The sequence below is a fragment of the Hyla sarda genome, chromosome 8 (assembly GCF_029499605.1).
Source record: "Hyla sarda isolate aHylSar1 chromosome 8, aHylSar1.hap1, whole genome shotgun sequence".
NCBI classification, from domain to species: Eukaryota; Metazoa; Chordata; class Amphibia; order Anura; family Hylidae; genus Hyla; species Hyla sarda.
Window position 1 is genome coordinate 33,298,521 of NC_079196.1, and position 22,529 is coordinate 33,321,049.

Below are 22,529 nucleotides of genomic sequence, written 5' to 3' on the forward strand. Positions count from 1 at the left end.
CCCCAGCAACAAAACCGAACCAGAATGACGTTTCAAAGTCTGCGTCTAAGAGGGAAACGAGAGCGTCACGTTCGGCTGAGCTCTCGGAAAGTAAGATTTACGTATCTGAAGATAACCAGGAGTCTGTGAATGTAAGTGACAAGATGGAAGACAGTGACATTGTGCCAGATTCTCAACCTTCACAGGTGACTGAAAAGACTGAGGAGCTTGATAAAGGAAAAACTGTAGCAGTGAGTAAAGTGGACACCAAGGAAAACACTCCGCCAGACACAGACGATAGAGTCCATAATAAAGCCAATCCTCAAAAAACTCTCACAAATCAGATTTCCTTGAGACGCTCGTCCAGAAGGCAGTCTGAAATATTAGACACTGTTAAAAATGAGAATGAATCGGAAAAAAGAAGCCAAACGAAAGAGGAGCCAAAATCAAAAAAGACTATGCCTGCACGAGACACTGCCAAAAGGCAACAGAGTGAAACTCCGGTAAAAAGTGAAGGTGAAGATGACCAGAATGTTCCTAGGAAACCTGAAGATGAGGCTGAAAGTAAGGAGGAACTTCCAGATTCCAATTCTAGCAAGGACAGTCAAGAGAAACCATCCGTTCGTTCCCGTTATAAAACAAGACGATCCCTACAGGCTGTGGACAATTCAGAGTCTGATAATTCAGAAGTTCTGGAAGGTTCTGTCCAGAAGAAGAGAAGGGGGCGACCAAAAAGCACTGACAAGCATGAAAGCTCAAAGACCAAAGTTGAACTTTCTTCCAAACGCCCTGAAGATTCCTTAAATAGCAGAGAAGTGGAAAAAGCAAACGCAGAGATAGATAAGACGTATACGATAGTCTTGGAGAACTCTACACTGCATTCAAAGGTGGAGCTCGATGGACACACTCAACTAGACTCCAAATTGGATGCGACCAACAGAAACAAAACCTACGACCTTTCTAAAAACTCTACTGAGGTTAGTAGTGCTATGGTAAGTCTTATGACTGAACCCACCGCCGGAGACTTCTCCACCGCTGTCTCTGATGTTTTTCAAAGCTCTCAAAGTGACAACACGTCACACGATTGTCCTCATAAAAGGAGTAAGAGGGTAAGAAGGTCCAGGAATTGTGATTGTTGCTGTGAGTCGACCACTAAAGGCTTGAAATCTGAGGGTAAGAACCACAAGATGCAAATGTTGTCCACGATACAGCTGAATGACACCACGTTCTCTGGGCCGTGTGCTATCAGCACTCCACTAACAAATGAGCAAGTGTTCTTCATGTCTGCTAGAGAGATCAAATCTGATACAGAATCGGAACAAGAGCAGACCATTGCTCCTTTAAGTGACAGTAACAGTGAAACCTATGAAATAACACAAGTTTTTGCCCCATCGGCAACACTTAAGGACTCTGAGACTTCATCTGAAATGCCTGCGGATGAAACTGTGGTGGCGGGAAGTCCGAAGGAAGCAAAGTCCGAATCTGTGGTCTTAGTAGAGGAGTCTGTGAAAAAAGATGGTGAAAATGGTGAAGAAATTGAGGTTGGCGAAGTAAATCAGGAGACAACCAGCTATAAAACCTTTGATCTAGAGGTAAATGTTGAACCTGCGAGCAGCCTAGTGGATGGGAAGCCTGAAGAGGACTTGGGAAATGCCGAGAATGTAATAGAGGAGATGGGCGGTAAAGAAGTAAATAACACTGAAGCTGAAACAATTGAGAAGGTCCAGGGTGCAAAAGTTGCAGAAGACCATGCAGAGATTGTTGAGAAGGTTGAAGACAAAACAATAATCCCAGCAGATGAGACCAGTTCTGTTAACATGGAGGAAGATATGGATTTGCAGGACATGAATGCTCAAAATGAGGAGCATGCGCCGGTCGTCTCTGAGGAGCATGCGCCAACAGTCTCTGAGGAGCATGCGCCAACAGTCTCTGAGGAGCATGCACAGGTCGTCTCTGAGGAGCATGCACAATCCATCTCTGAGGAGCATGCACAGGTCGTCTCTGAGGAGCATGCACAATCCATCTCTGAGGAGCATGCACAGGTCGTCTCTGAGGAGCATGCACAATCCATCTCTGAGGAGCATGCACAATCCATCTCTGAGGAGCATGCACAATCCGTATCTGAGGAGCATGCACAATCCGTATCTGAGGAGCATAGACAGGCAGTCTCTGAAGAGCCAAACAATGTTGATGCTGTTCAGCCTGGTGCGGTCTCAGATATTCTACCTGGTGGAGAAAAGGGGGAAGAAAGTCTTTGCACTGCTACAGCACAAAGTGAAGCATCAAAAATTAATGAGAACATGGTATTCGAGTATCTTAGTGATGGACGTGCCATCATAGATTCTCCACCAAAAGTTAAAGGATTGACTTCTATGGCCATAGCGAACGATAGCCCAAGTGGGAGCTTCTGTTGGTCTCCATCTGCGTCTCCCTCTACAAGTATTCTAAAGAAAGGGCTGAAAAGGCAGCAGGAAATAGATTCTCCCTCTCCAGTCAATAAGGTAAGAAGCTTCAGTTTTTGGTGGTCTTTTCCCTGTATTGTCCCGTTCCCCCCCCCCCCCCCCCGTCCCCCCCCCCCGTCCCCCCCCAGTTTTTTGCTGGTTCTTTTGGTTGATTAAGCCCAAGTGTTTTGCTCACTATAATCCCTTGACAAGTCCCAGACACAGATCAGAAGATTATTTTGGTGAATGATTGAACCAGAGAATGAATTGACTCCATTATAGCGATAGATCTGTAACTTTTACACTTTTCCTTGCAGATACGGAGAGTATCATTTGCTGATCCGATATATCAAGAAGGCCTGGCAGATGATATTGATCGCCGAAGCCCTGTTGTTAGAAATAGTTCCTCCCCTTCTTCTAGAAGCCTAAAAATGTTGACTAACAATCAGCAAAAGGTAAGTGTTGCCTCCTCGTCCTGGTCTACTCATCTATAGGCACTGTTGGGTTTCTCGCAAAGTTTACAAGTCAGATATCCCTAGTCGGACAAGTTTCAGCATTGATTCATGGTTGAAGATGGAAGTAGGTGCTTTCTTATTTTTTTTAAAGGGGTACTCCTCCTTTAGACATCTTATCCCCTATTCAAAGGAGAGAGGGGATAAGATGTCTGATCTCCCTGCTGCACCCGGCGTTCGTTTAGAGCGTCTTGGTCACCCCCGCTCGTCACGGCCACACAGCATCAATGCAAGTCAGTGCGAGGGGGCGTGATGTCGTCACGCCCCCTCCCATAGACTTGCATTGAGGGGGCGTGGCCGTGATGCCATGAGCCTCCACCCCGCATCGCCAGCCATCCATCACAAATCGAAGTTAGCTCCGTGCACCGGATGTCTGGGGTGCCGCAGCAAAGATCGTGGATGTCCCCAGCGGCGGTTCCCACACGATCAGACCTCTTATCCTCTATCCTTGGATAGGGTTGGTGTACCCCCCTTAAAGGGGTACGCCGCTGCTCAGCGTCTGGAACAAACTGTTCCAAATGCTGGAGCCGGCGCCGGGAGCTCATAATGTCATAGCACCGCCCTCTCATGACATCACACCCCGCCAGGGCGGGGTGTGACATCATGAGAGGGCGGGGCTATGACAACACGAGCTGCCGGCTCCAGCGCTCGGAACAGTTTGGTCCAAGCGCTGAGCAGCGGAGTACCCTTTTTAAATGCATGAAGAGGACAAGTACATTTCTATTGTGGCCAACATTGACCTACGTGTTGACTTATATAGTTTAAAAGCAATGGAATGAAGTGATTTAGTAAAATGTTTCTACTCTACAGATTATCACCACTCCAACCAAGGGATTTGTGTCACCCGGAGCTCGTGCACTTGGATTTAAAAGCTCAAAGAAAAGTTTGGTAAGCTGCCGATGTGCAATGCTCTGTGTTGTGAAGGCGGCCGATGTCTATTGGGTACAACTCTTTAGAGCTGGGGTTGAAAACAAATGTCTGTTTTAGACAATCCATGTAATCTTCTTCTAGCTTACTAATTTGCTGTGCTTTATTACTTTATATTTTTAAATTTGTTTTAAATTTTATTTATTTTTTTACATTTCTGGGATAGTTTTTATTTATTTTTTCTTTTTTTAATACATTTCACTAACCTATAGATATTCTTTAGATTTCAGAAATGACAAAAGAATCCATGCCTTCTCCAAAAGAAAGCGTCTACCCGGCCCTGATGAACTGCACCACTCCTATAGACGTCATATTGCCCCAGATTACCTCCAACATGTGGTAAGTGGTCCGTGGATGTGGATTTTTAATAACAGCATTCCTCTAGTAATCCTCCGAAAAATCTAAGTATTTACAGCAAAGTGTATAAATTCAAGTTTCTAATCTAGAATCATGCACTTGAGAACTGCAGAGTCCATTCATCCTGTGTAGGACAGTAAATTAGACTGAAATTACTGCGGTACAAGGGGCGTGGCTTAGCGCGGCATGTAAGCAGACGTGCGGTCCGGAGCTCTGCTGAGCATCCTTCTATTATCCTGGACATCAGGCCAGGTTATTGTCCTTAATCGCTGCCTACCTGTGGGTGAAGGTGCCCAGAACATTGTGGTGTCAGGATGGCCGGGCGGAGGCGCAACAAGCGGACGCAGGGAGCGCAGTAGGATGTGAGGCAGAGATGCAAGGGGAGCCGGCGCCATCTTTTCCTGAGGTTTTGGGAGTTGCGGAGCGGGTGCAGCGCTTCGCGAGCACCGGTGGATGATTGGAGCGAGGAGGAGCAGGATGGGACTGGCTGGCCGGGGCCCCCGTCTTTTCTATGACTGCGGACCCCTCTGCTCTGTTAAGTGGGCCTGAACGCCCTGATGCTGCAGGTCAGTCTGAAATTAACCCTTTGCTTACTGGAGTGCCATCTGCCTTTCATGGGGACTCCTCTACCAGTGCTGCACTATCCCCTGATGGCCTTGCTAAGCCTACTGCTGCTGTATCCTCTGCTGGGAATCACTGCTGTGGCTGCTCAGCTCCCTGTCATTAACACCTCAGTTGCTGGTGTGGTGCCTGCTACATTAAGTACCCAATCTACTCCTGCTGAGCCTACTTTGAAAGATGTCTTTTTGGCTGTCTCCAAAGGCAACACTGATATTAAAATGTTACTGGGCGGCCTGCGTAAGGACATTAACCTTATCCGCCATGATATGCAAAAGGTTTCTGAGCAGGTTAGTGCGGTTGAGGAAAGAGTGGGGGATCTGGAGGATGAAGTTCCTCCGCTCAAGAGATATATGCTTCATGTGATTAATAGACTGCACTTGCCGCCAAATCTGATGATATGGAGAACAATGTGCGCCTGGTGGGTGTCCCTGAAAAAGTCGAGGGTTGTGACCCTGGGGAATACTTTTAAGTATTGGCTCCTTACTACATTTGGAAAAGAGACTTTGACGCCCCTATTTGCTATTGAGCATGCCCACAGGGTGCCGACTCGTCCTCTCCCACCTGGGGCCCCACCACGAGCTGTGCTCATCCGCATTTTACACTATATAAAGATAGAGATATAATTCTCTGCAAAGCCAGTGACATAGACGCGCTCTCGATCTCTCTATATCTCTATCGCTCTATATCTCTATCTATCTCTCTCTCTATCTCTCTCTCTCGCAGCCGTATCTATCTTATGGGATTTTTCGGCTGAAGTTCAAAAGAGGCGAGCTAAATTTACAGATGTTGAGACTCCTGCGTGCACTGAATGTGATGTACTCTATGCTATACCCTGCTCGTCTGTGGTCGCCTTTGGAACCACTCATATGTTTGACACCTCTGTGGCGCCGTGGAATGGCTGAATATTCATGAGGCGCAAATACGGCTCGCCTGTACCTGAAGTTCCTGTGCGGACTGTGTGCTGATCCTGCCTAGGGCTTCCTGTGCCTTGGTTTATATCTAGGTCCTATGGTTTTGAATGTGCTCCTGTGCCTATGTTGTTGTTTTCATTTATTGCCTATATTCTTGATCATATGTTCTATGGGTGTTTATATATACTGCCTGATGTCCTTTCTATATTTTGCGTGGAATGTAAGGGGCCTCAATGATCCCACTAAGCGTGCATTTCCCACTAAGATGCATTTGACAAGTGACACTAAACATGTGCTGAATAAACTGTGGTTTGGCCACACCTCCCACGCCACTTTCTCCTCACATGCCCGGGGTGTAAGTGTGCGCATTCATAGAAACATTTTATTTGCCTGTACTTCCAGTCTTATAGACCCGGAGGGTAGGTTTGTTTGTACAATTAAAAGTGCCATAAAGGCATTGTGTGTGCTGGTTGCTCTCGATTTTCCCAACCCCCCCCCATACTCGAGCGATGCCTTGTGCAGGGTGGTGTCCTATTTATCCTCTCCGCCTGATGCTCCGCTGGTTGGGGTTTCAATAATTTGTTGCAACAGACTGCCTTCTGGGACTCCTGGTTCTAAAAGTCTGGCTAGGTTTGTGGAGGAGGTGGGCAGATTTATGGAGAAGACGTAATCCTACTAAGGTGCAATACTCCTGCTATTCTAGCACTCATGGTGCGCTCTCATGTATTGATCTCGCGCTGGGCAATGAGGTGGTCTTTCCCCTGGTTATGTCGGTGGAGAATCTTCCCCCGTAATCTTTCTGATCGTTCCCCTGTATTTGTTCAGCTCCCTTTCAATTCTCATCCTAGGTTGTGGGGTTCTCTGAGGCGACTGAATCCTTTTTGGCTTCAGGTCCCCTCAGTAGGGATTCTTTAAAGGTGTATGTACGGGGCAATTTTATCAGGGATATTACCACCTGTAAATCTAAGAACGGGCGATCCAGACCTCATTACAGCAGCAAGTGCTCCTGGCAGAACAACAGTTTTTAGGTCACCCTTCTGACCTGGCTAGAGATAATTGTCAGTCCTTACAGTCTCTGTTAGACTCACATTTATTGCAGATGGCAGATAACAAGCACTTCTTTCAACATCAGCGCTATCGTGAGAGTGGCGAGAGTACGGGTCGACTGCTGGCACTTACTATTAGGGCCCAGCAGGGGTCCTCTTCTATTCCTTGCCTCTGTGATAGTGCCGGGACTGTTGTCCAGGATGATGTGGACATGTTGAATGTCTTGGTTTCCTTCTATGAGGAGACGTATTCCTCTAAACTGACACATGATCTGGTTGCTATTGATCAGTTTGTCTCTGGTATCTCGCTCCCGGCGCTGTCGCAGACCCATAGAGATCCTTCTAGATGAGCCTGTTACTCTTGAGGAATTAGAGAGTGCGCTGGGGGCCTTCCTTCCGAGAAGTCACCGGGTGTCAATGGGCTCCCTAATGAGTATCTTAAACAATATCAGGATGTTTTGTTGCCCCGGTTGCTGGGTGTTTTGCAGGCTGCTGTGGAGGGCGAGTGTTTGCCTGTGTCTATGTTGGAGGCCATCATAGTCTTGTTATTGAAGCCCGGTAAGGACACACTCTCAGCAGGTTCATATAGACCAATCTCCCTACTGTGCCTTGATAAGTTAATAGCGAAGTTCCTGGCCAACCATCTTTTGAGGGTCTTTACTACTCTGGTGCATGGGGATCAGACAGGGTTCATGCTGGGGAAATCGATAATATCAGAAGGCTCTTTCTGAATCTCCAGCTGCAACCTGAGGGTGCTGGTTGTAGGGCTGTGCTTTCACTCGACACTGCCAAAGCTTTTGGCAGCTTTGAGTGGTATTTCCTGTGGAGCGTCATGCGTCACATGGGATTTTGTCCCAGGTTCTTAACATGGGTGCAATTTAGGGATCAACCGATATCAGTTTTTTAGGGCCGATGCCGATAATCGGTGGAAGTTAGGGCCGATAGCCGATAACTTATACCGATATTCCGGTACAATCGGGGGAGAGGGGGCGGGGCATTATCGGCTTATTGGCAAGGTAATTGGCGATACTGATAATGCCCAAAATGGTTATGATCGGCCAAACCGATAATCGGTCGATCCCTAGTGCAATTGTTGTATGCTGCTCCTCATGCTAGAATTTGGGCTAACGGTTTGCTTTCCCATTCTTTTCCCCTGGGTTGTGGTACACGCCAGGGGTATCCCCTATCTCCATTTCTGTTTGCCTTAGCAACTCATTGGGGCTTCCACAGAATTTAGAGGTTTTCGTTATGGGGACCTAGAGGAATGTATTGCCCTTTATGCAGATGACATGCTCCTCATCCTCTGAGATGTTGCGCATTCCTTGCCCTCTTTGAAATGTATGGTACTTACTCCGGCCTATCTATTAATTGGGACAAGTCCATGAGCCTTCCCCTTGACCCCCTCCTTTCTGTACCAGTTATTGCTAGGGTTGGCCTTCCTGTAGTTAGTTTAAATATCTGGGTGTGTGTTTCTGCCCTTCCCTCACTGTTACTCTCAATCTTATCCCGTTGCTAGACCGTGGTTCTCGTAGCTACTTGGCGTAAGTTTCCCCTCTCCATGGTTGGTAGATCTAACCTAACCTAGTTAAAATGGTTCTTATTAGAGATGAGCGAATTTACAGTGATTCTATTCGTCACGAACTTCCCGGCTCGGCCATTGCTGACTTTAGCCTGCATAAATTAGTTCAGCTTTCAGGTGCTCCGGTGGCTGGAAAAGGTGGATACAGTCCTAGGAAAGTCTCCAGCCCACCGGAGAACCTGAAAGCTGAACTAACTTATGCAGGCTAAAGTCAACAATGGCTGAGCTGCAAGGTTTGGGACGAATCGAATCACGGTAACTTTGCTTATCTCTAGTTCTTATGCCTCAGTTTTTGTACATTTTACATAATACCCCTGTCAGGATTCCTATGAAATATTTTCTAAGAATTCAGTCCTTGTTTCAGAGCTTATTTGGAATGGCAAGTTGGCTAGGATGTGTCTTGAAACAATACAACGTGGCAAAGAGGCGGTTGACCTGTCCATACCAAATCCTTGGTTGTACTTTTTTAGCATCGCAGGTAGGTTCAACAGTTAAAGGGTGGGCACAGTTTACCACTATGAGGCGCACAGGTTATCCAGTTTCAAGGCGTATTGGTAAAGTGACCCCTATTTATCTGCTGAACAGATTCCCCCCAGACCTTCCTTCCTACTTTTGTCCTTATCTGTAAGGTGTGTGGGGGGGGGGGGGGGGGGGGGGGGGGCGGTATTTCTGTGCGGATGGGATGGGTTTTCTAGGTTTATGGGTTTTTTCTTCTGTTTTTTTTTTTATTTTTTTTTTGCTGTTTGTTTTATATAAAAAAAAACTTTTATAAAAACTTCTGATAAAAAAAAAAAAAATTACTGCAGTTCTTTATATCTTCCTGGCTGAAATTACAGCTTTTGACACATCTGGTAGTTTCCTGTTTTGATGTCTGGCTAATAACTTCCTCTGATCACAGCAGCATCGATTCAAGAAAGCAGTGTATCTCTCTTCCCAATGAGAAAAAAAAGTTGGGTGGCAATGCAGTGTGAGCTATGTGGACTCGGGAAATGCTGTACTTTCCACCCAACCTTTATTCACATTGGAGAGAGTGGGATGCACTGCTTTCTTGAATCGATGCTGCTGTGATCACAGGAAGTTATTAGCCAGACATCCAAACAGGAAATCTACCGGCTGTGTAAGAAACTTCATTTCATGCCATTTCAGCTAGAAAAATAAAATGTAAAGAGCTGCAGTAATTAAAGCCTCATTTCCAATGGGTCTGCTTTATTAGAAGCAGCATTTTGGAGACTTACTGGGAAAGGAGACTTGAATTACTGCAGCTCTTTAAGTCTCTTATTTTTTTTTTTTTTTTTTCTTGCTGGAATGGACGGAGTTTCTTACACTAATTTTAAAAAAATCACGGTATCTCACGCTACCCCAGGGATGTGGAATTCCTATCGCCCGACGCCCACTGGACCAGGCTCCATCAATGGATCGCAGAGCACACAGATCAATGAGTTCAATAGAACTCTATTACACTTACAGGAGGAATCATTAGGTTCCTCATACAGATGAATAAAGTGTAAAAAAAAAATAAAATTTTAATAAGTTTAAAAAACACTCATTAACCCTTCCATGTTAAAACTTCAAATCACCCCCTTTTTCTATATAAAAACATGCAAACATAATAAAAATAAACATATTTGGGATCGCTTTGTGCGTAATTGTACTACCTATTAAAATATAACATTATGTATCCCGTATGGTAAATGTAAAAAAATACCAAACCACAGAATTGCAATTTTTATAATATCCCAGAAAAAAAAGTTAAGTGATTAAAAAGTCAGATCAATACCAAAATGGTACCGATACAAAAATGAGCCCTCATACAGCCTGGTATGCGAAAAAAAAAAATACAGCTACAGGGGTCAAAAAATGGCAATTTAAAAAATTCTAAAAAGTTCAGAATTTTTATTTTTTTTTTTAAATTAGTAAAACATGACGCAAACTGTGTAAATCTGGTATCTCTGTAATCAGGCGGCCTAAAGTATGAATCTGACCACAAGGTAAATGGTGTAGAAAAGAAAACCACCAAATCTGCAAAATTATCTTTTACTATTTCATTTTCACTTCACCTAATATATATTTTTTGGTTCACAGAATATGTTATTGAAAAATTAAAAGGTGTCATTATAGTAGGTAGTTATGGCTATTATAGGGAGAGGAGGAAAAAATTTGAGTGTAAAAGCGAAAATTGGCCGGACAAGTGGATCGTCATGAGGGACAAGTAGATTTTGCTCCATTTTAGTCCCGTGGACAAGTAGTTTTTTATAAAAATTTCCACACCCCTGTACCTAATGTGAAAAAAGGTTGGGTGGAAAGTACAGCATTTCCCCAGTCTACGTAGCTTCACACTGCTCTTGTCACACAACTTTTGTTCTTTACATTGGGGAGAGTGAGACGCTGCTTTTCTGAAATGGAGCTAATGCTGCTGTGATCACAGGACTTTCTTAGCCAGACATTTAAACAGGAAACTACCAGCTGTAAGAAACTCCTGCCATTTTAGCCAGAAAGAGCTAAAGAGCGGCGGCAATTAGTCTCCTTTCCAACAAGTCTCCAATACACTTCTTTGCTTCTCGTAATAAAGCGACCACTGCACACGTTGCCTGAGATTCCAAACTTTTCTTTTTATTCCGTAGGGCAAGAGGTTTAGGACAACTGATCCGTGCCAAAAACATTAAAACCATTGGTGATCTTAGTACCATGACCCCCTGTGAAATTAAAACTCTGCCCATCCGCTCTCCGAAGATTTCTACAGTGAAGAAAGCCCTAAGGGTCTACCATGAGCAGCAGGTAAGGGTTAAAACCGGAAGTAAATAGAACTCCCTGATAGTTGGGCCTAGACCTGCATTAAACGCGCACCTGTTTATTCTCCTAGACAAAGACTAAAGGTTACGACGAGTTCGCCGTTCTGGATGAAGCAGAGAAACCACTAAATGGTGTCGACGAGAAGCCGATGTCGGCGGATGAAGAGAAGATCGAGACGGGTAATGTGACTGTTCTCTCCTTCCAACTATTATGGATGCTATAGCTGCTGGTAGCCCAGGTTAAAGACCAAACTGTAGGTCAGGGTTTCCCAACTAGGGTGCCTCCAGCTGTGGCAAAACTACAACTCCCAGCATGCCCGGACAGTCGAAGACTGTCCGGGCATGCTGGGAGTTGTAGTTATGCAACAGCTGGAGGCACCCTGGTCGGGAAACACTGCTGTAGGTGCTGGATTATTTTCATTAAGCAGTAGAGTTTCCAAGGTGTGAATAGGGGAAATTATAGTCATCGGGGCTTTTTCAACTCTGACTACTTTTAGGTACTCGGTCCGTCAGATGTTCCACAATTCATCTGTTTACACTCTAGAAAACACTACGTTTTTCATAATTTTGTCCATTTTTAATGGGAGGGGTGTTGGGTGGGGACTTTAGGATGCAAATGCACATGTGCAAAGTAAAAACCGCATACAGTTTCCCGTATGGAACCGTATATATGCGCGTTTCCCATTGACGTCCATGGTTAAAAAAAAAAGTATGCGGTAGCAGTACGGTTTTTAAACTGGAGTCAAAACTGTGGTTGACCACGGTTTTGTCTCTGGTTTAAAAACCATACTGCAACTGCATACGTTTTTTTAACATGGACGTAAATTGGAAACGCACATATATACAGTTCCATACGGGAAACCGTGTACGGTTTTTACTTTGCACCTGCACATTTGCATCCTAAACATATATATATTTTTTAAATAAAAACGGACAGAACTGTATGCACTTTTAAAAATGCATACTGTTTACTTTTTCCCATACCGTTACCATCTGTTTTTTTTTTTTGCCATACGGTTTTCTTTAGAAAAACGTATTGAAAACAGTATGGCAAAAACGTGGTGTGAACCCAGCCTAACTCTTGGCAACGCGTTCTATATTGTAAAATCTTCATCCTCACCTTCTCCAAGGATATGAAGTTTGAAAAGGTCCCCCGGTTGGCCCTGTAAGTTGTCCCCTGAGCAGGGAGCTATACTTACCTAGTCTGGCTGCTCTGTTCGTAGGGACGCCCCTTGGCATGATTGACAGACTGCATCACAGCTCTACCTAAGCAGAAGTAGCAGAGCGTAGACGCAGGCTGTCAATCATGCCGAGGAGGCGTCACTACAGATGGAGCAGCAGGACTAGGTAAGTATAGGTGACACTTGAAAAATTGGAATAACGTGCAAAGTAAATTTATTTCAGTAATGCAACTTAAAAGGTGAAACCAATATGAGACTCATTACATGCAAAGCCCTGATTTGTCATAATTTTGATGATTATGGCTTACAGCTCAAAATATTGAGATTTGGGGAGCCAAGTCATCTGCTGGTGTTGGTCACTGTGCTTCAATAAGTCCAGGATCAATGCATCCATCTACCAGGAGACTTTGGAGCACTTCATGCTTCCTTTCCTTTTAAGCTGCAATAAAGGGGTTCTCCACCATAAGGTGATTTTAGTACGTACCTGGCAGACAGTAATGGACATGCTTAGGAAGGATCTGCACTTGTCTTGGGGCTAAATGGCTATGTTGTGAGATCACCATAACACTGTGGCTAGCTTTGTGAACTGGTATTTTTCTTGTATGCTGTTAAGAAAAAAAAAATATTGTGGTGAAAATCACAGAAGAATTGTGAGAAAACCGTCACACACAGGTACAGACACTATATTATGAACCACACTAACTTTACAGCCCCTGTAGCATAGTCAAATAAAAAAAATCCTTTAATACCCCTTTAATGAAATATAATGGACTTTTACACAATATTCTAATTCTTCGAGTTTCACCTGTAGCTCCCCGCCCAGTTGACTACTTACAGGAGTGGCGGGGTAGACTTGGTAACTGCATATACTCACCATCCCTGCCGGCAGGAAAGTCTCCTGGGAAAGGTGAGGATTAGAGATGAGCGAACTTACAGTAAATTCGATTTGTCACAAACTTCTCGGCTCGGCAGTTGATGACTTATCCTGAATAAATTAGTTCAGCTTTCAGGTGCTCCGGTGGGCTGGAAAAGGTGGATACAGTCCTAGGAAAGAGTCTCCTAGGATTGTATCCACCTTTTCCAGCCCACCGGAGCACTGGAAAGCTGAACTAATTTACGCAGGATAAGTCATCAACTGCCGAGCCGAGAAGTTCGTGACGAATCGAATTTACTGTAAGTTCGCTCATCTCTAGTGAGGATGAAGATTTTACTATATATAACTCATTGCCGCACATTATAAATGGTGAAATCTAGTGCTCGGTTCCATTTAATGTGTTACTTACCCTAAAAGTGCCTGTATGGCCGATAACCCTCTTGTGCTTTTCATATTCCTAGATTTACCGGAGGCATCGGCCACGGCGTCCTCTATAGAAGCGTCGGCCCCTCCAGACTCTATTTTGACCCAGGTCAATGCTCTCTCCCTGCTGGTCACTCCGGAGGAGCTCGGGAAACATTCGGGAAGCCAACTTTTCGAGATACAGGAAAAACTTGGAATGATCTCAAACTGTGTCCTCCGACATCTCCAGTCCCGGTGGAGGTCTCCCCCTCATGATGGTTCCGTTTAAGTCTCCGCTTCTTTTTGGCTTGGAATCTTTTTTTTTTTTTTTTTTTTTTTTTCCCCGTCTTACGGGACATTTTTATTCCAATGTTTTTTTTTTTTTTTCTAAAGACTTTTTGAGACTAACTAGATCATTCTTTTTAAGAACCCATCATGTGCAGTCCCTTCACCCTGTTTAGATTTATTGCTGCTATATACATAGTGCAGTGGTCTTTAAACGGTGGACCTCCAGCTGTAGCAAAAAAAGAAGAGAAAAAAAAACTCCCTGCATGTTGGGAGTTGTAATTTTGCCGCAGCTGGAGGTCCCCATTTGGAGACCACTGACATAGTACTTTACCAGGTTTTTCTCTTTTTAACAAAGGGTCTGTCTATATTGCTTCGGCTTGATAGTATATGCTTGGGCCCCAAAAAAAAACAAAAAAATGGCTGCTTCCACAATAGACGTGAGACGAAATATTTCAATACTTGAACAGTGTTTTTTAAAGAAATACCCGTAAATCTTTTTGTACAAAACTTTAATATTTACAATATTTTTGCTGGGACTTTATCAGTTTTGATGATAAAAAAAAAAAAAAAATATTTTAGGCCATCTTGTCTTCAGGATTAGAAAATGATGGCGGCTTTCTTCCAAAACCGGCGCCATACCTGTCTATGGGTATATATGTGCATTGTTGCAGCTCGGCCCCATTTGCTGCAATGCAACATATAAGGCATGGTGCTGTTTTTTATGAAAGCAGCCACGTTTCCTAAAAGTCTACTGCCCCTCCTCCCTATGATTTTGATGTTGTGTTTTTCATTTTTTTTTTTTTTTTTTTTTTTTTATATTTTTGTGCATTTTTTTATTGTGTTTTTTTTTAGTTTATTTTGTTTTGTTTTTGATATTTTCTTTTTGGGGATTTTTTTTTTTTTTTTTTTTTAGTTTTAATATTTTTTTTTGTGCTTTTTTTTTTTTCTTTTTTCTTCTCCTAAATCCAGTCCCAGATTAAAAACACCCGAGTTTAGTCATAACTAAATGTGTTACGGCAATGTTTCCCAACCAGGGTGCCCCCAGCTGTTGCAAAACTACAACTCCCAGTATGCCCGGACAGCCGTTGGCTGTCCGGGCATGCTGGGAGTTGTAGTTTTGCAACAGCTGGGGGCGCCCTGGTTGGGAAACACTGTTACAGAGTGACAGGGCGTGTGTGATATCGGGTGCTGCAGCTTCACGGAATAGGGGAGCGTAGTTTGGATACACTTGGAGATACCTAAGTCACATGTCAACTTCTGCAACTTTTCTGTTGGGATTGATGTATTTGTTATTAGATTTGACTTAGCAAAACTAAATCTATATTTTTTTAAAATTTTGGATACACCAGAGCAATAAAAAAAAAAATGCACTTACCCTTTAGGGGTGGGTCACACCTAGAGCATCCGCTGCGGAGGCGCCTACGGCAGTCACAGGAGGGAGCTCACTGCTGCGGCCGGGTAGCTCTGTGTGTCTGCTCGTAGCGGCGGATTATCTGGCCGCAGCAGGGAGCTCACTCATGACTGCTGCCGGGGCATCTGCATCATCACATACGTGTGACCTTAACGTTTAGCGCCTCTTTTAGCAGGGAGCTCTGTTATGCTGACATTTTGTTTCCCTTTATGCATTTTGTATCACAATGTAAACACCATTTTTTTTTTCGTGCCCCTTTTTCTTCTCACCAACCCCCCCGGTCCGGACGCTTTGGCGATCGGTCGGCTCCTTCCTGCTCTGTAGTCTTTCTAGACTTCCTGTGATTTTGTATATTCTGTATATAGTGTTGGCTGCAGACCAATCCTCTGGTTTTGATGGTAATCCACATTGTACATATAATTTAAGTTGGTTCCTCCAGGCTTCTTAATGGCATTTGCCACATATGTTCCCTTCTTTTTTTAGAATTTCAGTGTAAAAATTATTGAACTATTAAAGTACTTTTTCATGTTTACAGCAATGTTTTTTTTTTTTTTTTTTCTTTTATGGAAATTATTGGAATCTAGTCATAAAGTGCTGGGGACTTGACCTGTAAGGCTGGGTTCATACTAAGGATATTTTCCAAGCCAAATTCTGCTTTGAAACTCCACTACGCTAATTTCGGTGCAGCTGAATTCCATTGCTGTCCATGGAATTTCTTCATGCTTGCGGACCTCCAGCTGTTGCAAAACAACAACTTCCAGCATGCCCGGGTATTCTGGGAGTTGTAGTTTTGCAATAGCTGGAATGCCACAGTTTGGAGACCACTAGTCTAGGGTGTGCATGCTTTGATCTGTGTACCTTGGGGGGGGGGGGGGGGGGGGGTACTTGTACTATTTAAACAAGAAATGCAGCGGGAAACTTCCCTGGTGCCCGGGCTGCAAAAAAATATATAATTTTTAACTCCTCTTCCTACGTCCCCCCCCCTGTTATGCCGATATCGGCGTCCCGTTCCTCTGGTGCTGCTCTGTCTGCTTCTTAGGCTCAGAACGTCACGCTCCAGTCAGCGTATCACTGGCCGCAGCGATATCCCGCCTCGGCTGGTTATAGGCTGGGCGCACTGTCATGTAAGGAGCCCGGGCAGCAGGGAGAAGGCGGGGCCCGATCTTCTTACATGACAGTGCGCTTAGCCTATTACCGGCCGAGGTGGGACATCGCTGCGGCCGGCAATACACTTACTGCAGTGATGTTCAGAGCCTCACAAGCAGGGACCCGAGCAGCATTGGTTTGGGATGCCGATATCGGTGCAACGGAGGGGAGGAAGGGGATAAGTTATATTGCACTACAGTTCTCCTTTAAGGCAAACCCCTCTGAATGTAGAAGAGCTGCCTAACGCATGAAGTATTCATCCCTGCCTGCTCAGCATCAAGGCGTTTCTGACCATTCACTTAAAGGGGTACTCCGGATAGCAAGAAATCATATTTTGCCCCTTGTGGCCGGAACAACTGTATTAGAATATACACGTATTACCGTTTTACTAAGCAGTTTTCCTTGTTGGAATACGCTGTGCCAGGCAGAAATTGAAGAAAAACCTGCCATACCCCCCCTTCCCTCCCTAACTGCATCCCTGCCTTGTAAGCCACGCCCCTTTCTGGCATTATACAGTCAAGCCACGCCTCTTCTTGCATCATAACTGCAAGCCATGCCCCCTTTCTAATGGTCTGGGCAGTGAGGAATGCTGGGAAATTTATTTTTGTTCTTTTAACAGAGAAAATGGAGCATTGGGCAGAGGACGGTGCATCAGGGATTAGTGAATGGTGCCAAAAACAAGCCGGGGGGTGAGAGAGACCATGTAAGCACATGCCACAATATGGAAGTACTTTACACACACATTTTTTATTTTTTTTAAATCAACTGGTGCCAGAAAGTCACAGATAAATTACTTCTATAAAAAAAATCTTAATCCTTCCAGTACTTATCAGCTGCTGTATGAAGTTCAGAGTGGGAGAAAATCTCCATAGACAACCTCTCCTGCTATGGACAGTTCCTAAAATGGACAGATGTCAGCAGAGAGCACTGTGGATCATACAGCAACTAAGTACTGGAAGGATTAAGATTTTTTTAATAGAAGTAATTTACCAATCTGTAACTTTCTGGTACTAGTTGATTAAAAAAAAAAAAAAGTTTTCCAGCTGAGTACCCTTTTTTAAGTTCTATATATCAAGCCCTCCCCCTTCCCGGAGAGGTGCTGCCCTCTATTCATAAGGCAGCTGTGTAACTGGCTCTGTAGCACATCAGGACTAGCCTGAAACCCCTGAAGGTGGGTCCAAAAGAAAGGGGGGGTGGGTTGTTAGAGGGTAAGTGGGTGGGTCTTACATAGAAAAAGTTGTGCTCCTGATAAAAAGGGGCAGGCAAATTTAGATTATGGGGGTGCATGAGCTTAGTCAGGCCTTCAGCAGCAAAAAACCCAAATACATCATTGGTGTCACAGTAACGTCTAGTTTTGCAACAGCTGGAGGCACCCTGGTTGGGATACACTGGTCTACACGATGCCGGAGGTTTCCAGCAAAACATTCCCCAGAGCATCACTCTGCCCCCAGTCATCAACATAATATGTTAATCCAGGCCACCTTCTTCCATTGCCCCGTGTTCCTGTGCCCTCTGTAGACTCTGAGTGTGGGCAGGGGTCAGGATGAGCACCACAACCCCATATACAAGCTGCTGTGTCCTGTGTGTACTGATCTTTCTATCAAGGCCATAATTAAAGGGGTACTCTGGTGGAAAACTTTTTTTTTTTTTTTTGCCAGAATGTTGAACAGATTTGTAAATGACTTCTGTTAAAAAAATCTTTACCCTTCCAGTACTTTTTAGCAGCTGTCAGCTAATGCAGAGGAAATTCTTTTCTTGATTTTCTTTGCCTTGTCCACAGTGCTCTCTGCTGACACCTGATGCCTGTATCAGGAACTGTCCAGAGCAGAAGAAAATCCCCATTGCAAACCTCTGCTGCTCTGGACAGTTCCTGATACGGACAGAGGTGTCAGCAGAGAGCACTGTGGAGAAGACAAAAAGGAGATTTTAAAAAAGAAAAGAATTTGCTCTGTAGCATACAGCTGCTAAAAAGTACTGAAAAAAAGTAAAGATTTAAAGTAATTTTACAAATCTTTTTAACTTTCTGGCACCAGTTGATTAACATTTTTTTTTCCACCGGAGTACCCCTTTAACTTTTTACCTTTTTGTAATACTAAGGCTGGGTTCACATCACAGTTTGTGTCTCTTAATCTTAAGGGTACGTTCAGACGAGCGGATTTTCCTTGCGTATTTCGCAGCGGATCCGCTGCTGAAGGAGCTCTATGCTGCCTTTACCTATGCCTGCTCGGGCAGCAGTATGCCGCTATAAGAAGACACACTGATGTGCGAGTCACCACACACATGCGCAGTATACTCGCACATCGCAGCAGTTCTCGGCCTAGCTCATAGAGCAGGGGTGGTGGCCAAGATGTGTGCGAGTACATCTTGCATGCGCGGCGACTTGCACATCACTTCAGTGTGTCTGCACGTAGCGGCGTATTGCCGTTCCGAGCAGGCACATAGAGGTTCTTCAGTGCAGGATCTGCAGAGTAAAATACGTCTGAACGTACCCTAAAAAGGACATGTTGGCGTCTCTGTGCGTAGACCGGCACAGGTTCTGTTAATTTAAATGGTCAATTGCCCAAGAGACCTATTTTTGGACCAGCTGCAGGAGCATTGGGCATATTCGGGGTATAAAAATATAATTTTAAAAAATAAGGCAAATGACGCACATACTTAGACATACATGATACATACTGCAGAAACCCCAGCTTTATTGTTCTCTAATGTACAGGGAGCACAATTTGTTGACCCTAGAACATAAAGGTATGCATGCAGCGTTCACAAGCAGAGGAGGGGGAGGGGCTCGTCTTTTCTTATATTCCAGGGCGATTTCAATGTAAAATGGTGGAATTTTTTTCCGCCAAGTATGCTACATCTGTGTACAGTAAGAAACACTGAACATAACAATAGCAGGTAAAAATGCAGATGGTACAGTCCAAGTCTGTGAGCACCGAATGAATCGGTAAACGGTGACAGTCTATGTAATTCTGAAACTAGTCAGCTGATGTTACATTAACTTAAAAAAAAATCTAGAATAATATTCTAAAGTACAAGTCAAGTGTTAGGAAAATGCCGCATAAGATGTTAATAGTTTAAAATTGTTTTATTTCAGATATAAGGCAGGATGACAAAAATGAAATGGTGGCTGCTCTTTTGGTAGACGTTGTCGAGATGGTTGGTATCGGTGATGACCGGAGCAGGCCTTCAGCAGGGCCATTAAATGCCTTCCACGTAGTTAGCAGGAAGCATGCCGGTCTTGCCCGTTCTTTGCACTGTCCCGTACATCCAGCCTTCGTCTATGGTCTGGACATTAAGTATAGTATCGCCATCCTTGAAGGACACTTCGTCGTCATCTGCCGCCCTGTAGTCATACATGGCCCTAAAGCTTTTCTGGAAAAAGGAAGAGGAGGTGGTTATTGGCCGCACCCAACCTCACCACAATATGACCTAGTTCTCATTCAGGCTGGTGCGTTTTGATGTCTCTTACGGGTCCGTTGTCCTAAGATTCTACTGAACCAATCTTACACCCCTATAGGGTTTGCATTACGACCATCTGACTCCATATTACTAGTGCACTAAATCTCAGAATGAGAGCTCTTTGATGCTATGTATATTCTTTACACTGATTTTTAGTTAAGTTGAGGAATCCCAATTGGTAGCCTTTTGCCACTTTCAAGATTTTGAAACAGCCGGAGGTATAGCTGCGCCCCACCAGATGTGACCGAGCTACTTGGCCCTAATTGTGTAAAAGTCATCTGAGCTCCCACAATGCACTGCTTTCTGATACAAGAAGCAAGAATTGTTTAATTAGAGATGCCCAACAGCTATTTCTCCCAATCCTTCCATACAATTGCATGTGTTGTCATTAGTCATGGGAACCGGGAAAAGAGAGTACCGGGATTCATCTGCACCGATGAATCCCGGAACTCTTTTCCTGATTCCCATGACTGTACTTCATGTAGGCTTGGAAACTAACTTGTCTGACTCCCAGGGGGGCTGCACCATATATGCTGAGATGGGTGTTGTGCCTATCGCCCAACAAGAAAAAGTGAGCAAAAACCTATTTATATTTGTTCACCCACTTTCCAGACGTACTGTCCCATGAGAAGCTCTGCCATTTTTCTTAAAGCCCACATGCATGTGTTGTCATTAAAGGGGTACTTCACTGGAAAACATTTTTTTTTTTTAAGTCAAAGTTAAACAGATTTGTAAATTACTTCTATTAAAAAAATCTTAATCCTTCTAGGACTTAAGCTTCTGTATGCTCCACAGGAAATTTTCTTTATGAATTTCCTTTTTGTCTGACCACAGTGCTCTCTGCTGACACCTCTGTCTATTTTAGAAACTCTTCAGAGTAGGAGAAAATCCCCATAGCAAACCTATCCTGCTCTGGACAGTTCCTGACAAGGACAGAGGTGTCAGCAGAGAGCACTATGGTCAGACAGAAAGGAAATTCAAAAATAAAAGAACTTCCTCTTGAGCAAACAGCAGCTCAGTACTGGAAGGATTAAGTAATAGAAATGATTTACAAATCTGTTTAACTTTCTGGTACCATTTGATTAAGGAGCCCCCTTTAAGGAGATTGGGCAATAAAATCCAGGATTTCCCCCTACACATCAGAACAATGTCTGGTCCCTTGGAAATCAGCGAGTTTGGCTGAATTTTCTCTAATATGTATGGGGGGGGGGGGGGGGGCCTATAGTTTGTTGTTTTCCTTGTTACTGGACCTTTTTTTTGTCAACATGTAAAGTTAGATTTGCAAAAATTCTGACCTCTTACTACCCATAATCATTCCTGAAGGAACATTATTGTAGCCATTTGTAAAAAGACACATTGAGACACTTACTCCGGTGGTGGATGGGTGCGATGGTACAGATGAGGCTGTGGTTAGCTGGGTGGCCACAGAAGAAGACCTCTGTTGGGGAAGCTCGGTAGTTTTGGTTTGCTTGTAACCTACAATAGAACATGAAGTTCATGAGAACACGGAAACGCTGGGCATTATGCGTAATCTGTAAGTGCGGCTACAAGCGGTTATGTATTGCCAGACACTATTGAGCTTGCGTGGCTCCTCGTGAAGCTCCTGTAAAGCCCCTACTTACCTTGATAAAACAGTATATGTGAACTTTCTTTGTGGCCTATAGGTATTATGGAACAATGACATGATAAGTACTCATGTAGGGCACTACAAGTATGGTGTCACCTCTCATATTTAAAGCTCTACGTACCTGTTACGGCAGATGTATAGAGACCTCCATTGCTATAGAAGGATTGGTGGTGGTCGACACCATCAGAGGGTTCGGATTTCTCATCTCCTGCACTCAAGCTCAAGGCACTAGCGGAACGGGAGTGTTCGCGGCTTCGGCGGGCTTGAACTGCAAATTCAAATAAGTGTTAGTGACAGGAGGCAATGATGAACATACGTCTCAACGTACCACAACCAGAAGAAAAAAGAGTTGGCACCCTACCGCTTCAATAAAATATAACCTTTATTATAGTCATTACACATATAAAATATAAACCAACTGGATACAACAAGTTAGGGCCTCCGAGCTTAGACCGAGCAACCATACAGGGAACAATACACACCACAGATACTTGGGAGCACTACTAGTCTCAATAATGACTATTAACCATGTCTCATCTATGTAAGTGGGGAACCTTTCCTACGCCTCTTCAGGATGGAGTGCAAACTGCTACAAACCTCAGATAAAGGTGCAGGATATCCTATTGGAATAAGGTGCCTAACTGGACAGAAGTCCTAGTCTTAAAGTGCATGGTGCTGTAAACATAGTCTGTAAGTAAGATCTAAAGTGCCAATATCTTACACATTTGTGTATTGCTCCACCGTCCCCAACACCGTTTCGTAACCTTTCTCGATGGGGCTGTTGCTTGAGAAAGGTTACGAAACGGTGTTGGGGACGGTGGAGCAATACACAAATGTGTAAGATATTGGCACTTTAGATCTTACTTACAGACTATGTTTACAGCACCATGCACTTTAAGACTAGGACTTATGTCCAGTTAGGCACCTTATTCCAATAGGATATCCTGCACCTTTATCTGAGGTTTGTAGCAGTTTGCAC

The 22,529-nt window shown here is 44.1% G+C and overlaps 2 protein-coding genes across 4 annotated transcripts in view; one reads left to right on the plus strand and one right to left on the minus strand.

The window, feature by feature from the left end:
* The window catches only part of RIF1 (replication timing regulatory factor 1), a 57,623-nt gene extending 42,911 nt beyond the window's left edge, over positions 1-14,712 (plus strand). For all 3 annotated transcript variants that reach the window (XM_056534426.1, XM_056534428.1, XM_056534427.1), the window contains exons 30-36: positions 1-2,480; positions 2,738-2,875; positions 3,743-3,820; positions 4,083-4,198; positions 10,995-11,148; positions 11,234-11,342; positions 13,679-14,712. The exon at positions 1-2,480 is cut by the window's left edge and continues 421 nt beyond it. In XM_056534426.1, the coding sequence (XP_056390401.1) occupies positions 1-2,480; positions 2,738-2,875; positions 3,743-3,820; positions 4,083-4,198; positions 10,995-11,148; positions 11,234-11,342; positions 13,679-13,908 (3,305 nt within the window). In that variant the 3' untranslated portion in view covers positions 13,909-14,712. The remainder of the gene's footprint in view (positions 2,481-2,737; positions 2,876-3,742; positions 3,821-4,082; positions 4,199-10,994; positions 11,149-11,233; positions 11,343-13,678) is intronic.
* Positions 14,713-19,148: 4,436 nt separating this feature from the next.
* Positions 19,149-22,529, minus strand: part of NEB (nebulin) — a 219,258-nt gene continuing 215,877 nt past the window's right edge. The window contains exons 138-141 of the mRNA XM_056536625.1: positions 21,672-21,818; positions 21,546-21,581; positions 21,293-21,399; positions 19,149-19,836 (exon numbers count right to left, since the gene is read on the minus strand). Coding sequence (XP_056392600.1) covers positions 19,663-19,836; positions 21,293-21,399; positions 21,546-21,581; positions 21,672-21,818 — 464 coding nt within the window. The 3' untranslated portion in view covers positions 19,149-19,662. The remainder of the gene's footprint in view (positions 19,837-21,292; positions 21,400-21,545; positions 21,582-21,671; positions 21,819-22,529) is intronic.